Here is a 17,863-nt window from a genome sequence, read left to right on the forward strand (position 1 = left end):
ACTGATGTCCCCAAGGTGACAAAGGTTACTGGTCGGAATCAGAACCCAGATCTCTTGACCTATAAATAAGACTTTGCCCTCTCTGATACCGTACCACTTCCATAAAAAGTCCCTCAAAAAGTCTGTTAGTTCGTGTGTTTTTCTTCTTTACTGTGACAAAATATATGTAACATAAAACTTACTCTTAACCATTATTTATTTTCTTTTGGTTTTATTCAGTGATTCATCAGTCAGGCAGCATCCGATCTAGCAAGTAGAAAGGAGCTCCCTGAACCATTTGTAAATGTACAGGTCAGTGGCATTAAGTACATTCACATTGTTGTACAGCCATTACCAGCAGCCATCTCCACAACTTTTTTGTCTTCCCAAACTGAAAGTCAGGTACCTGTTAAGCAATAAATCCTCAATCTCCTTAACCCTAGCCCCTGGCAACTACTATTCGACTTTCTGTCTCTATGAATTTAACTATTCTAGGGACCTCATATAAGTGGAATAATACAATATTTATCCTTCTGTGTCTGGCTTATTTCACTTAGCATAATGTCTTCAAGATTCATCCATTCTAGCTCATGTTTTGATTTGCTGAATTCTTTTAACTGCTTGCTCAAGATGATATTCTGGCCCTTTAAGAAATGAGGGTCCATCATTTGTCCAGCTTCAATAGAGGGCTGCTAAACGAGAGAAAGAATTCAGAAAGGGCAGTCCCGGGTGAGTGAAATAGATAGAGCCTGGAGGCAGGCACGGAGACGTGAAATGCATTTTCTGCCTAGTTGAAAGTGACTTGAAAAGAAAAAGTAATGAGAAACATGAGAGAGAGGAAGAGAAAGACGGAGAAAGACGCATTAAGAGAATGATAGGAGGGATGGATTAAACCGAGAAAAACTAAGACCTCCTTAAGGCTACCTTGTGCCCAGGTTAGCAGAGCTATGCGAATGAGGTTATTAACAGGTATACTCTAAAAATCAGTTGATACACACTGATGTGTATTAAAATACCTTGGGGCAAACATTAGAGAAAAAAAAGCAAATAGGGAAGTAAAAATGTAAGCACCCGTCTTGCTATTTGAGAGATACTTCATTGCATTTAAGGTTTATTTTTGTTCTATAGAGTTACTATCATGAGTCTTTTACAGCTTTTAAGCAAGGAGGAAAGTTATTTATGTACTGTTGTAGAAAAAATCCTTAAATTTTTTAAAACATCAGTATACTGGTTTATATCTAATTTTTTACTTGGGGGCAAGGCCAGGTAATGCTTCTGAGAGAAGGGGGTTTTCACCAAGACTTGAAGCATGAGTAGGAGTTAGCTGGGTAGACGAGGAGAGAAAGGGTATTCTGGGCAAAGGAAACCTCTTCTCTTGACCTGGATAATGCCCAGTTGCTGTTTAATATTTAGCCCAGCGTCTTTTACAAGAAGCTTTCTATGGCAGTTTAACAATGTGGTCCCAAAACTTGAGACCCTTCCATGGAAAGGTGGAGTTTATGTGCCATCCCCTTGAATCTGGGCTCTGTGACTGCCTAACCAATAGAATATGGCAGAAGCAAAATTATGCTAGTTTCCGGCCCAGGCCTTAAGAAGCTGGCAGCTTCAAATTCTCGTCCCTTGGCATGGTTGCTCTTGGGACCAAGCGATTATGCTGTGAAAAAGTCCAAACTGCCCAGTGGAGAGGCCCACCAGAAGAGGAACTGACAGCTGGCACCAATTTGCCAGGCATGTGAGTGAGCCCACTTGGAACTGGATCCTGCAGTGGCCAGTCAACCTGCCCCAACTGACATCACGAGGCGCAGAGACAAGCAGCCCCCACTGAACCTTGCCTGAATTGTAGATTCATGTGTAAGACAAGTCACTGTTATTGTTCTAAGCTGTTAAGTTTTGGACGTTTGTTATGCAGCAAAAGTTCACCAAAATTCTTAGCTGATGCTCCCCATAAGGTGCGCAGGAGGTGCCCCCTCCTCTAGGAGACCAAAGGACTCTGCACTCACCTTAATTATGACCTTTACCTCCTTGTCTAGAGCTCCCTGCCCTCCTCCCCCAAGTCCCACCACTATCAATTTCTCTCTGGGGCCAAGTACGGCTCTTATCAACCTTTGGATCCTCAAACCTTTTTACTGTTCTATGGCAGATTCCACTCCTCAATGGCTGTCATTAAAAGTCACATTCAGGAATCCACTCAAAAAGTATGTTTCTGCTATGTGTATACATTGCATGAATAACAAAATTTCTTTTAGGTCTTGCATGGGAAATGAATTTAGAGTTCTCTAATCAATCCAATGGCTGCATCCAAATAATGACAATTGTTTTCTACTCCAAAACAGAAAATTTCAACACTGTCCTATAGTAGGCAAAAATGCTCTCTATACTCATTTCAGTTTTCAAAACTGCAATGTACAACAGTTTCCCAACCATTTGTGAAACTAATGTAAAAACTGAAAATAGGATTTATGGAGTAAATCATTGAGAAGAATGCCTGGTCAAGCAGTTCATAAATATCCAGGTCTCATTCCATTTGGGGCCACAGCCTTGAACTGAATCCAATATTGAATTGTTGACTTGAGAGCAAAGGATTGGGGTGAAATGTGGTTGGCTCCCGAGAGCAGGTGAAATGTTGCTTTCTGCAGAGAATAACTTTTTCTGCAACACCTGAGGAATAATATATTTTAAAAGGTGTTGGAAGTAAATAGAAATTAGAGAGGAAAACTGAAATCTTGAGAGAATTTAAAGATTATGTTTATAATGGCTCAGATCGTTGTAAGTTATAATAATAATAATATTGAATAGTCAACTTGCTAACAGACCTCTCAAGGACAACCATGGATGCAGGAACAAACAAAAGTAATTTGTTGCTTTCTCACTATCAGGAAATAGACATTCTTCCATCTAGACTAATACGATCTCCAGCGAGGAATGATTTATTTCTCTTGCATTATGAAACTCTCTTTCATAACCAGGTATAACGGCTTCTTTTACCTCTACAGGGAATGGCTGATTTATGCATAGACCTTTGTTCAATAACCTTTCTTCAAAGACTGATGTTATTAAAAATGAAAAAAATGTGAACTTTTTGACATCTTATTTTAACGTAATTTAGAAAACCATGTAAACTGCAAATGGACCCCATGTGGCATGAAAATCACATGCTGATAATCTAAATTATTTTGAATACTATTAGTCTTTGACTATTACTTGAAATGTTTTTATTATCAGAATTATGAAAGGCACAAGAGATATACCAGCGAAGTTCGTTTAAAAAGTAATTTGTAAATACAAGACTGAAGATTCTTTTATTTGATCCCCCCAAGTCACACGTTCAGAATTTTCCAACAGGAAGGGGGGGCATTGCTACCAACCACATAAAGGAATATAATTTTTTTTTTGCCTAGAAAGTCTGCTCTCAAAGACCACTAACCCTCAAAAAATCTTTGAGGTTGGAGGATGGGGGAAGGAGAAAGTGATGAAAAATTCTTTGACTTTTTCTGTGGTCGAACATTTCCTAAACTTTTCTATTCTTGTTTGGAGAAGAGGCCTGAAATTATATAGATCTTGTCCAGGTTCTGATGGAGATCAAAGAAAGCAAGTGAATAATCCCAGCCTTCTCATTGTCTTCAGTGCTACTGCCTCATAGGATGCATTGAACCAATTTTATTAACAGTTATTGATGTGGCTTCCAATGTTGGTCGGATCGTTTGGAAAAATAAACTGTTTTTACCAAAGTGTGTTTCAGGGAATCTCAACATCTGGTGTCTGGCTGAAAGAAAGGGCAGCAAGTCAATTTATTTCCCCAAAAGAGGTCATTATGAAAGATAAAATAGCTCTTTCTAATTTTCAGTGTAGTATGCTTACAATGGGGGTCTTAAGGTTTGCTTGTGTCTGAAGACTTTAAAGAGCTTTTCAAACATGAGCTAATATTGACATTTAAGAACTAAAATCTCTTGAAGAATATTAATCTTTTCTTGGTTGGAAAAGACAAAGGTTTTTTTTTCTTTAGTCAGAGTTTCAACACTCATGGTAGCCAGTATTGCCAGCAGAGTTTCATTACTTCATTCATTTTTTATTAAGTAGTTTTTCACTCAGATAAAATGAGGATTGTGTTCTTAAGGAGTCTATAGTGAAATAAATAATACAAAAGTTTATAAATATATACACACATACATACACACACCCCTGATAATAGTAATAACATGATACTAGCTATGTTTACTGGTTGCTTACTATGTGTCAAATACTCTTTTATGCACTTCACATATATTAATTCGTATCACCCTCATAACAACCTGAGGAGGTAGATGTTATCATTACCCCTGCCTTATAGCTGTGTAAACTGAGGGCAATTAAGGAATGTGTCCATGGTCAGTAAGTACCAGAATCACGCTTTAACCTAGGCAGTCAGGCTTCAAAGTCCACAATATTAAACACTATCTCCTCCAGCCTCTCTAATACAGTATACAAAGCACTAAACATCATTTAAAGTGCAGAGAAATGCCTACAGGAACTGAGAGGGAGACAAGATGTTTTCCAGCTTGGGGGTTCAGGGAACAAGGGAGGATTTGCAAATGGCTTTCCTTGAGAAGTAGGCAGCATCTGGGTAAACTGAGTTGAGGAAAAGGAAGCTCATAAGAAGAAACAAGGTCATCAAAAGACACACAAGTAGGCTGGCTAGCTGTACATTTTAGTAGGAGTTGAAGGTATATGGAGAGGAAAATTAAGAAGTAGGATTAGAAGTTGAGATCGGGGGCCAATCGTGGAGGGTCCAGTGAAGGAATTTGTAGAATATTCTGAAGGCTTTGAGAAGTCATAAAAGATGTTCAAACAGAGGAATAATATATTCTTTCATTCATTCATTTGACAAATATTGAGCACCTATCATGTGCCAAGCAGTGTCTTGCACAATGGGAATATACAAGTGAATAAAGTAGATGAAATCCCTGCCCTCATGGAATTTATAATCTAGTTACAATCTAAGCTATGCTTTAGGAAGCTTAATTGGAAATGGCAATCTGCAGGTTGGATGGGAGCAATGCGGTGGGCAGGAAGGAGTGGTGGAAGGTAAAAGGTAATAAGAGCATGAATTAGAGCAGTGGTAAGGGGACTGGAGAGAAAGGAATGGGTGCAAAGGATTAGGGATGTAAATCAATCGATCTTGAAAATGAACTAGAAAGCAAGGCAAGTGAGAAGGAGATGTAGAAATGACTATTTGGTTTGAAATTTCTGAGACTGAAAAGATGGTGAGGTGGTGAATGGCAAGACGGGAGATGAAGACTTGGTATAAAAGATATGGCCTGTTTGGATCATATGAAGTTTATGATGTCTGTGAGACATTCGAATAAGAAATGGCCCACATGCAGTAAGAAATATGGGACTGTTACTGGAAAGATAAAAAATCTTAAATCATTGGATTAAAGGAGATGGACAAAAGATTGTTTCTGGTCTAACACCTAGCACACAACCTACACTTAGTAACTACTGATCGACTATTGAATGAAGAGAATGAGATTAATGAAGACAGAAAAGAGAGCCCAGAATAGGGCCTCAGATAACGAAAGAGGAAAGAATGAAACGTTAGACAAGTAGGAGAAAATTAGTAGAATACAGCACCCCAGCAAGTCAAAAGGTGAGGAATTTTCCAGAAGACTGTGGTGGGCAACAATAACAAAGCATGCATAGATTTCTAGGGCAACAAGGACTTGGTAAAAGCATTTGCATTTCAAAGTCATGGTGGTTTCATAGAGAGGTGTGTCAATTGAGAGGTGAATGTAGAAACTAGACTGAAAAACGTAAAGGACAATGGATGTTTAGGAAGTAAGAGTATTTCCGTTAATCAACAAATTCTTATTAGGTGAATGATTTGAAACTTGCTTTTGGGTATCTTGGGCCTTTGCCTGGAATGCTGAGTCAGTTTAGAGTAACGGGTAAAATAGTAGGATGAGCTGAAGGTCAGAAGGTGAAACTTACGTTCAAATACTGACTTCTCTCTATGCGGTTGTGTGAGCTTAGAAGATGTTACCCAACTTCTCAAAGCTGCAGTTTTTTCATCTGTAGAAAGGCGAGGTTGATAGTGCACCATGCAAGCAAAACCCCTAGCACACTGGCTGGCACATAGTAATATTAAACAAAATGTGAGCTATTATCATTATATATCCTAATAATCGGAGAAATACACAGTGTTGTTAATCCCAGAAAACTAAACATTTCTTTAATAGGCTTTTATTTTGAATTATTTCCCTCTTAATCTGGTGTGATAAAACTCAAATCAGTTGATTTTCAAGGAAGCAGCCGTAGCTAAATTACTTGAGCACTCTAATTTTACTCTTCTCAACCAAAATAAAAATAATAATGGGACCAATACCAGGTTTCCAGTGAGAATCAAATTAGAAAATGAAAGAAAAAGTGTTTTGTCAATTATAAAAATGAAAAAATTAGTTATTATTATGCTCATTATTAATTAACGTAATTTTGATCCATTGATTTTAAAGAGTACACTATCAGGTTTATATCTTCAGTTTGACTTTTGTCTAATGGCAATTCATACCATTCATAAGGATCTTTCACTTGAAGAAAGCTTTTTCAAAGTGCTTTTATATTTATTACCTTATAAGATCCTCACAAAAGCTCTGTGAGGAATAAATGACAACCGTTATTAGGGGCTATCAAAACTGACTTTTCATTATGCACGGTGTCTTCTTCCCTACGTGGGCCTTCCTTCTGGTTTGTATATATAAAATTACAGAATCCAATAATTGAATTACAAAGCTATTCAATTTAGCACTTCCCTTGTATCATTCCAGATAATAGCTAACTTTAATGGCAATATCCAGAAAAGTAGGTTCTAAAGTTTCCAATACATTCAATTAATATGTTTACATATGAAAGAGACCGTGGTAACATGGTCCAAAATGTTACAACCCTTATAATCGAATGACTAAATTCATCTGGCCTTAATTGAGGCGATAGTTGTTTTTCATCATTGGACAAAAATAAATGGATTCTTATTTTCTATATTTAGTCTCTCTTTCTGTAGGAGATAAAATGCCAGTCTTGAAACTTTGTCCTCATTAACTCCTCTTCTAAACTTTTCATTACTTTTACTATTTCTCTTTGGATTCTCTCTGTGATGGACAGGAAATTCAGAGTCCAAACCTGGAACATCATAAAGTACTGAATATAGTATGATGACAAACATGTGGCTCTTGCATACATTCTTGAGTACTGCAAGTCGTAGTATTGTGAATGTGTGTGACCTTTTTATAGCAGCTCCATGAGAACAAGAGGGAAAATAAAATTTTCCATGTTTATGTATAAGAAGAAACTAGTTGTCCCTATTGGAAAGTTTTTCAGGATCTTGGATACATTACCCAAATACTTTTACTTTTTCCACAGTATGAATTTTACACCAAAGCTTTGCTAGTTCTTTGCCTTTTTTCATGGTTAAACCATTAAGAGGGTTTCCACAGCTATGTTCCTTTGAATAACATAGAAGATGGCATCACTTAATACCGATTATGTGCTGCAATAAGTGATATCTTGGTGACCTTTCGGTGTATTTCTGAATGGAACATGGAGAAATGCAACTAACAATAACACAGATCTGTGTGTAATATCACGTATTTCTATGGCTTCCATGTTGATGTCCTTCAATTTTATATCTTTAACCTAGATTTTTCTCCAAACTTTAGATCCATATTCACAGCTGCTTCAAAGGAGGTGATATTTTCATTTCTGTTACTCACAGATAACTCAAAACTGACCACATTCTTGACTTTTCCTACAACTATTTCTTCTCTTGAATTCTGCAATTCTGTGAAGGCACTCAGTCATGCAAATGGTAAGCGATCAGTGACTCCTCATCAGTGAATGTCCCATTCTCCCCTCACCTTTGCCTCTCATAAAGAACATCACAATGTTGATTTTTACCTCCAGATAGTTCACACATCTGTTTCATTTGTTCAACCTCACCACCTTAATTATCATTTCTTGCTTTGAATATTACAGAATTAACTTTCTAACTGTTGTTCCTGGACAGCTCCCATATCCCTCCAATTCATTCTCCTCATGGCTACCAAAATGACCTTCTAAAAACGTAAGTCTGCTTATTCCATCTCCTTGCTTAAAACAATGCTACGACTTTCCACAGACTACAGGTAAAGTCTACACCCTTAAATATAGGTGGCAAGAGGGAGGAAAAGACAACTTACACATACTGAGCCCTTTGAGTCCAACACTGCCTCTCTGGTGGGCATTTTACATGTATTCTATCATTTAATCCTCACAAAATCCTGTGACCTAGTATACTCATAGCACGGAAGAGTATAATTGGGACTTCAAGGTTAGGCAACAAGTGGTAAAATAAGTGGTCTTTCTGCCTACAGGGCCCATACTCCGTTCATTGTGCCATGTTGTTTTTCTACATAATTTAGCTTCACCTCATCTTTCCGATCTCATTTCTTGTAACCACCACACCCCAGCCATAGAGAAGTACCTTCGGATTCTCAAACTACCACCTTGTCCAGGACTTTGGACATACTGTTTCCTTTGCCAAAAAAATTTAATTTTTAATTTTTTTTAACTCTGTATACCTACCTAACTCCTAACACATTCTTCTAACTTTTCTCTGAACAGAGGTTCTGAACCTTGGCCAGACATGAGGATCATGGACAGGACATGCTGCCGTCAATCCAATCTGAATCTCTGGGGGTGGAACCTAGGGATCAGCATTTTTTAAAGCTCCTCCAATCTATAAGCAAGACCAGAAAACACTGTCCCAGGGGAGTTTTCTGGCCTCTCTGGAAGGCTTACCTTAATTACCTTCCGTTTTTACTAGGCCCTGCCTAGCCCTCTCCTACAATACTCATCACACTACTATGATTTTGTTTTAGCATATCCATCTTCACCTCCAGAATAGGAACATTCCAAAGTCAGATATCATATTCCAATACAGAGGCTTTTAAATATATGTTACGTAATGACCCAGTATGTACATACACACATATACACCCCTACACTCTCTCTGTCTCTGTCTTTCTCATACATATGTGCATACAAGCAATTGAAACCAAAGATTCACAGAATAATACTGACTCACTTAAGAGTGACAGACTCTCTTATTTTCTATTAATTTTACTCCTTTCTATTTAACAAAAATGTGATACTAAGTGAAATAAGTTGGACAGAGAAAGACAAACACTGTATGATCTCTCTTACATGTGAATTCTAAAAAAAACAAGCTCACAGACATAAGACGCAGAGAGCAGATCAGCGGTTACAAGAGGTGGGAGGAGGGGGCTGAGAGAAATGGGTGAACCATTTCTTTTTTAGTTTAAATAAACTGAATACAAATTTAAAAAAATAAATGAAAAATGTGGATTGATATCTATTAAATTGATTATACAATCTAGCACTTTGTCTAAACTGTTTTTGAAAAGCATCTCTCCAATCATGTTTGGATTGCTAGTCCCAACACGACATTAGGTACTTAACAGGTGTTGAATAAAGATTTGATGAATTAATCAAAGCGCTTAGGAAAATAATATATACAAAAATTTTACATATCCAAAACAGTAGTCAGCCATCACCAGGCAAAAGAAAAATATCAAGATTAACTTTCGTATTCTTTAGACACCAAAGTAGCAAGATTAAAAAATACATATAAAACTCAATTCAAATTGTAGCAACAGAAAGGAATACAAAGAGTTTCCTTTTCTTAGAATTAGAGATCCTCAGACCACCTCTCTATTCTCAGATGTCCTGAGAAATACGAGGATCCAATTTATTCAGCATACTAATTGTGTTACTAAGATTGCATTCTTCCTTCTTCTTTTGGAATTAACCAATGGGCCAAGATTTTTGTGAGAAACATTGAAGAAGCTACTTCCCCAATTTCAATAATGTATTAGAAATCTAAGAGATCTTAGTTTACAGGTGTACTCTGATGTACAATTCAAAATTTATCAGACTTGTTTCTCTGGAAATGTTTTGTCTAACAGAAGAGAATTTTTATAATGGGGGGAGTTGGGAGGAGACAGGGATAAAACAAAAGAAATCAGAGAAAGGGAGTGGGTTGAGAGATATAGCCTGAGACAGGACTCAGATCACAGATGAAGAAATCTCAAATATTAATTGCTCTGTAGTTTCTCTTACTGAGAAAAAGATCCTAATTAGGCAACCTTTATGACCGTCTCTTTCCGCTACATACCCACACCCACACCCCTGCTTTACAAGCTGGTAGTACGATTCTGTCTTAGGGATGCTTAGGGAACCAGTTAAGATGGGTGAAATTCTTGTGAAATATTAGCAAAGATACAGAGTCTTTCCATTTTCAGTTAGTTACCCATGATTTTATGTTAGAACTCGGAATTGTGGATATATTTATCGATTCTCTGAGGCCCAAAGCAGAAACGTTTCGGACACAGGAAGAATCTGATTCAATCACGAATATAGTTCTTCATTTTAAGGATAAATTTGCAATTTAAAAATTCTCAAATTGTCACCTCTCAGGGCTCTATATGGTATTCTATAAAAATGTATTGGCTTTAAGATTCCAGCTAGATTGTCAGAAATAACACCATTTGTAAGAAAAATCTCCTCATCCTGAAGTACAAGGACAACTATAACGTCCTTGCTTTTAGTAAGGAAAGCAAATAACATTTTCTTCTACTATAAGGAAGAAAGTTTCATGGCTTTCGAGTGGAATTAATCAGGTTAATTCCATCCAGGAAGCACGTGCTTCATAACACACATATGCTTATAGAACCCATGAATTGTGATTATTGCCGGAAGAATTAAATATCCTATGAAGGAGATGATAAAACAACAGTGATGGTCAGGTAGTCTAGCAAGAGGTGGAATCTCCATACATAGAACAACTAATTGACAGTCATCGAGCAAACTGTATTTTGGGAAGGTTTTCATCCCCTGTCTCCATTCAGCAGTGTTTGTATAAAGTAAAACATCACTGCTTCTGGCTAGACAGATATATAGGAATCTGTTGAGAGAGCTGTTGACCTGGGTAGGCATTTGGAGCTTCCTTTTTTAATATGTAAGAACTATTCTTGCTTTACAGCATGAATCAAACAATGAATACAATGCTACCAGCTTTTTCAAATGAAGTGAAAAGGCATACCGTTACACTTTTTGCCTTCACACATACTATAGAAAATTCCTTCTGTTCAAAATAAAAAATTCATCTTCAGAGGGAAAAAAAAGCAAACCATTTAGCTGAAATACAGAAATTGCATGTAATCTAAGGCATATAGTGATATTTACTTTCAAGCTGGGCATGTCCATTTGTTGCTTTTAAACCCCAGTATCTTGATTCAATTCTGCCACTCGAAATGTGCCATTAACAATAATCAACAGTTTCACTAGAGTTTTTTTCTCACGCCATCTCCAAATCTTTCATCAAAAGACCATTATTCAGCCATCTAACTGAAAATCAGAGCTGGCTATAAATGTCCTTCCTATCTATGCAATGCAGTTTCAACCTCAGGCTACTGGAATTTATAGAAAACACAATATTAACTGAGAGGGAATGAGAAAATTGTCTCTGTTTTAAAATAATGTTGGAATCTTAGTTAGCCCGACTATAGCCAAGGGGAAAATAATATGTCTAAGGTTTTCAGGAACTCTAAGGGAGTTTCACGTGGCTTTTAAGAATAAATACATTTTTATGAGTAATACAGCATAAGCTAAAGAAAGTTTCCTCGGCATAATTTCCAAATGTTTTTGAAAGAAAGATCGGAAATCTAAACACAAAATCTAGTTTATTCTCCATTCTTCCATAGTAAATACAGCTATGAAACATGGCAATTTCTTTTCTTTAATGATTCAGAATCTTGTGGTTTCTCAGGATTAGGAAATCACATAGGAATTTCCATTGTATAGTACTGAAGATATAAACATAAAATGTATAGGAGATAGATGGATATACCTTTGCATCAACCAGACTTATGCCCTAATTGAAGGAATGTTTTATTAAATCCCTATTATAAAATTATTTTGAGTCATGGGACTATTCTTTATTTTCAAAGTATCTGCTAAAAAAATCCATTTGAAGTTTTACTCTTTATTTACCACAGCTGATGAGAATATGTGAACCCACATATTTGTTAAAATTCTAGGATAGTTTTATGGATAGTTCCAAGGAGAAATAAAATTTTATTTATGAAAGATCATAAGTCAAATAAGTTACAGCAGAACACTTCTAACCAGTCATTTAAGAGTGACCAAAAAAATCCAGCCTTGCACTATTTTTACATTCTCAAGCCACGGGCGATATCTGTGAAGATAAAGTCAGGTATTGTTCTAAATAAACTACCTCCAAATGGTCAAACGAACTCAACATACATTGTGAAGGAGCAAGTGGGGTCCAAGGAGAATGAGAAAGCAAGAACGAGGAATCCAAGGGCCTGTAAATTGCCACTGTGAGCTACTCTGTGCATAAGAGAGGCAAAGTAGATCAAATCTCAAGCAAAACAGAAAAAAAGGAAGAGAGAACAACGAGGAGGGGAGGAGAAGAAACTTGGCTTATTATGATTTGATTTTGGAATTATTTTTCAACCTAGGATATGCTATCGTTTTCTTCATCATAATTTAAAAATATGAGCAAATGAAGTTAGCCTAAAAAATTGATATTATTCTAACACTCCAAACTTTGAGATACTAGAAAAGTTTTTATATCAAGTCAGAAAACTCAACTTTACATCACAAAACTCTAATAGTTCACGAAAATTAAATCAGACACTAAAATTAAACTGGAAGAATCTTCTTGAACTGCAGAATATGATTCTCACCAAGAGTTCATTTAAACACAACTACCCTCAACTTTGTTTTTTACTGTTTACGCACAGGAAACTTCATAGCAACAATCTTTGTTTCTAGGAAAAACAATTGTCTGAATATTGTATGATCATTAACTATGACAAATTTATCCATCTCATTTTGATTTTCACAGATCATGTTAGAAAGGAAGCTACAAAATGCCAGATTAACATTTCAAAACGTATTTGAAAGTAATGAAGGGAAACTGATTCAGTTAGCAATGCTAAATAAAACAGACAATTCGTACAGATGCTTTCCCTGTAAAATATTAAATAAACACTCAAAAATGGCAACTTCTTCAATCGAATCAACCAATTCCTAATTTATTTCTCTGAGCAAAGTTTCTCCTTGACCAAAGCTCTTGCTCTAGGTGTGAGTTTTTTCCTGGTCAAAAACAAGTACTGTTTCGAGATGGGGGTGTTAAAAGAAATAAGAAATGACTTTTCCCTTCTCCCTCTGCCTCTGTCCTTCTTGCTCAAATGCTTAATATATCAGGCCATACAAAACAACTATTTTATTTTGTCCTCAGTATATCAATTAGGAGGACAAATGCTGGGCATTGTTCACGTGGATTCACAAGAGCGCTAAAGGAGAAACACTTGACTTACCTGCCATTGTTTCATCAGCTCCCTTACTCCCTTGGAATCTTCTAGGAGCCTTTCCTTATGGGTGGCATCCTGCAGGACATTGGCAGTTGTTTCAGCTTCTGTCAGCCAGGCAAGAAACTTCTCCAGGTCCAGTGGGAACTGTTGCAGTAATCTATGAGTTTCTTCCAAAGCAGCCTCTTGCTCGCTCACTCTGCAAAGGAACAAACGTCCAGATGCAATTCTCCTCAAACATCAGAATGGCGCACCCAGTGAGCCCCATGAAAAGAGCAAGGATAAAGGGACTAAATTATGATATAGCAATAAAGGGGTGAGTTGTTGCTAAAACTCTTCTTAAAAGCAACAACAACTAGAAATAGCATATGTGTGTGTGTACACCCTATTATATATATACATATATATATATATATATATATATATATAGGACTTTTGGACTTTTGAAAATTCATATATGAACTTTCAAAAAAATCTTTTGTTAACTTCTTAGTTTTTACCGGTCAAATTTGGAAAGCTTGTTTTAATATGCTACAAAAGTTTAAGCTAATTTTTAAAGGCAAAACCCTAAAATCCCTATACCATGGTTATCTTTGATGTCACCTCAGGCAGGAAATAAGGGTTAGATAGGCAAGCAAAGACAAGAAAAATGCAAACCTAGAATAGAAAGTTGAACACTGGAGGGAAAAAGAGTAGGGGATTGGAGGGCAAAGGGGAATAAAAAGACTACAAGCAGAAAAATAATATATTTCATAGAAACCATGGTACCAAATATCAATTTGCATAACACTAAACTAATATGTTCTCTTAGTTCCGACTATGGTGTTCGCTTTCAATTTCACTACCTGACGGTCATACAACTGAGCATATTTTCCAAAAGAAAAACTCTACGTGCAATGGACAAAGTAGAGCCTAAAAACCAGACAGACCTGGGTTCAAATCCTCATATTGCCTACCAACTGTGTGATCTGGCAAGTTGCTTAACCTCTCTGATTTCTGAGTTTCTCATCTGCAATGCATACCACTGTGATGAGAAGGCAAATATAATAATGCGTGTAAAGCTGAGTGCCTCGCAGATGATATACTTACACGTTATATTGACTCAAAAATGTTAGCTCCCTCTGTCTACACCCCATTCTCATTTCTCCAGTCTTTTAGAAGGGGTGAACCAAATTCCCTAATGACACAAAAATCTAAAAAAAGATTATTCATATTTTCTGACAACATATATAACGCATGCATTGTGGATACAGGCACCTATGCCCTCAGTAAACATCTACATAATAATAGCGCGGGGGCGGGGGGTGGTGGAAAATTGCCTTAGGCAGTAACAGTCCCATCTAAAAAGATTCAGGTAAATTTTGTCTGCAGTGAGGAAATTAGTACTCTATTTCAATGCCATATTTGCCTCCTATTACTACACAAACACTTTCTGGGATTAAACATAAGCTAAAAATGGATTTTAAAAATTGAACACTCGAATATGATACACACTGCTTGTTAAGATGTGATGGTCCATAATTATGCAAAATTGCAATTTATTTCAGCAGCAACTTTATCATGGGATGTGCAAACCAGGCAATAAACAGCTCCTGCCGAGCCAGCGGCAGCAAAGCCCTGGGAAGAGCTGTTTATTCATCATGGGTGAGGTTTTCGCTGAGCATACAGTCTCCTCAGTGGAGTTTCGGCGCTCGTACTGGATAAAAATCTTCCGTCTGCATTCACTGGTGGAGGGGAGAATAGGGCTATGAGGATGCAGCGACTGGAAAAAAAGGAAGCATTGCCCTAAGCTATTTATCAACTCCTAAATAAACTTTAATACCGCACAGCTGAAAGGTAGCGTGGCGTTCTGGTTGGGCAAATCAGTTAAACCTCTTGTAGCTCAAAGGCTAACCTAGACTGCTGGGTCCCTGCCTGTCTAGTTTTCAGGCAACTATCAATGCAGGCAGACATCTCAACATTATTATTTATTCATTTGTCTTTTAATTTGTGCATGATTTAAAAATTCAGAAACATTGTAACAGCACTGAGAGTCTTCATGTCACAATCTCGCATGAAACGTACAGGTTGAGGCATATGTCACTGCTGACGTCTGACTCTTTCTGACCTACAAAAGCGGCAATTTCATCCAGTTCAAGCTAGTATTTCTCAGTTGGCTTGCCAGACATCAGACATCACTAAGACTTACTCTATCTCCAGCTCAAAATTTGGGATAGAAATAAGCTGTCACATTCCAGAAGACAAACGCAGGGTTAGACATTGACATATTTTCTAACAGACTCCAATTCTACACAAAATTAAAGGACAATATGAAACTCACTCACGGCAGAGTGAAGCTTAGAGAATTAGATCCTGTGCATTTTATTATCAGCTTCATCTTCATGATGAGCTGTACTTGATGCATCTCAGCTCCTCCATCCTTAAACTAGAAACACCACTTACCCTCCGCTTCCAGAGATGGGAACTAGTAAATAACTTTCAAAGAGATACTTGTAAAATGTGATGCACATAAATCACACGAAAGGGTTCTACGGAAACAATGAGATTTCCAGCCAAATCCTACCAGTGAGTTTGCTGCTTTGTAAATTAGGCCCTTAGGGGAGAACAGCAACTCCTTCAGGACAGTAAGGTACCATTTTCCTAAACGATACCCTCGTGGTCAGAAATACAGACATCAGGCTGAATATTTTCTAATTTGGAAAATTCAATGGCAGCAGCAGCAGAAAATCTCTTCAAACGAGCTCCTTCATAGGCCTCTTTGATCAGAGGTGAGATTATTTCCTGCTTGTGTGGGAGTTTTCAGGCTACATCCTTTCTCCTGAGATCAGTCTACATACACTGAATTCCTAAATTTTAATTGTGCCAAGTCTAGATTAGAAATGAGTCAAGGGTACTTGTATGCCACATTTGTGCATTCAAAATAGTTCTGAATATATCTCATACTTTTTAATTTTCCATAACCATATGGCTTTAATGGCTTATATGATAAATAAAAAATGAGAAATAATGAGTGTCATAAAGAAATAAAAAAAATTGACTTGCAACCAAACTAAAGATCATGAACATGGATTATTTTTTCAATTCCTCTGCCCAGGTTATCAAATTATAGACTCTAGAGAAAATTAGGCTGAATTTTAAAAGTAACAATGACCAGATATGAGAAATAGTAATAATGCTTTACAAATATAGTCTACTTTTCAAAATACTTCTTTACATAACAAATTTTAATAATCAGCTACTCCAGCTTTATAAGGTACAAAAATGGCTGAGAATTTGGTGGAGTAGGGAATGGTATGGTGACATCAAAAGGTTTTCTTTCTACGCATAAGGGCACCAGAAACCATTCTCAGTATGTACATATGGGCAGTGTGGTACAGTGGTTCGCAAAGTATGGCCCACGGACCAGCACCATGAGCATCATCTACGAACTTATTAGAAACGCAATTTCTCAGGGCCAGCCCAATGGTGTAGCAGTTAAGTTCACATGCTCCGCTTTGGAGGCCTGGGGTTCACTGGTTTGGATCCCGGGTGCGGGCATATGCACAGTTCATCAAGCCATGCTGTGGCTGCGTCGCACATATAAAGCAGAGGAAGATAGGCACAGATGTTAGCTCAGGGCCACTCTTCCTCAGCAAAAAAAGAGGAGGATCGGCAGCAGATGTTAGCTCAGAGCTAATCTTCCTCAAAAAAAAAAAGAAATGCAATTTCTCAAGTCCTACCCTACACCTGCTAAATCTGAAACTCTGTGTGTAGAGTCCAGCATTTTAACAAGCCTTCCAGGTGATTCTGAGAGCACGCTTCAATAAAATTCCTGCACATTTATCGCTTTCTCAGAATCTGCCTTCTGGGGAATCTGACCTGCTGAATTGTCATACCAAATAAGGATTTAAAAAGTATACTTTCTTAAGAAACGTATGTGGAGAAATACTTGCACAGATTGTGGTCTCCAAAGGGAACAGGACAGAGGAATCTCACACAGCAATCGAGCCTGAAGAGCTCCACACCTTTGGTTGCCCTTTAAGGAGACCTATAGATAATGCAGAGTTGCATTATCACCAGTTAGAAGCAAGAATTTATACTGAAGGGGCAAAGGGCTGGAGCTACAAAGCTCAGTACAGCCCTGCGCCTGCCCAAGCAGGTGATCATCCGGAGACAACGCTGCATAAAGAGGAAGAATCTCAGAAGGCATGTCTTCAGCATCTCCATTTTCTTTTTAAGAGCTGATTATCAGTGAGGCAATCAGATGAGTAATACTTGGATCTGTCACTAAACACACACACACACACACACACACACACACACACACACACATCATAGTATTTCTGAATAAATCTCTGAGACTCCAGATTGTCTATTAAGTTGAACATGACCAATTTCTTATAGGTCAACCTAATACATAAAAAGCAAAAGGGAAACTTACTACTTTCCAAGCCAAGGCTGATGAGCTTAACTGATGT

At 37.4% G+C, this 17,863-nt stretch overlaps 1 protein-coding gene across 11 annotated transcripts in view; it reads right to left on the reverse strand.

Annotated features, from left to right (window-relative positions):
* DMD (dystrophin) overlaps positions 1-17,863 on the reverse strand; it is a 2,262,230-nt gene that overhangs the window by 453,184 nt on the left and 1,791,183 nt on the right. For all 11 annotated transcript variants that reach the window (XM_023633802.2, XM_070257261.1, XM_070257256.1 and 8 more), the window contains one exon: positions 13,416-13,605. In XM_023633802.2, coding sequence (XP_023489570.2) covers positions 13,416-13,605 — 190 coding nt within the window. The remainder of the gene's footprint in view (positions 1-13,415; positions 13,606-17,863) is intronic.

Source organism: Equus caballus, chromosome X (assembly GCF_041296265.1).
Source record: "Equus caballus isolate H_3958 breed thoroughbred chromosome X, TB-T2T, whole genome shotgun sequence".
NCBI lineage: Eukaryota > Metazoa > Chordata > Mammalia > Perissodactyla > Equidae > Equus > Equus caballus.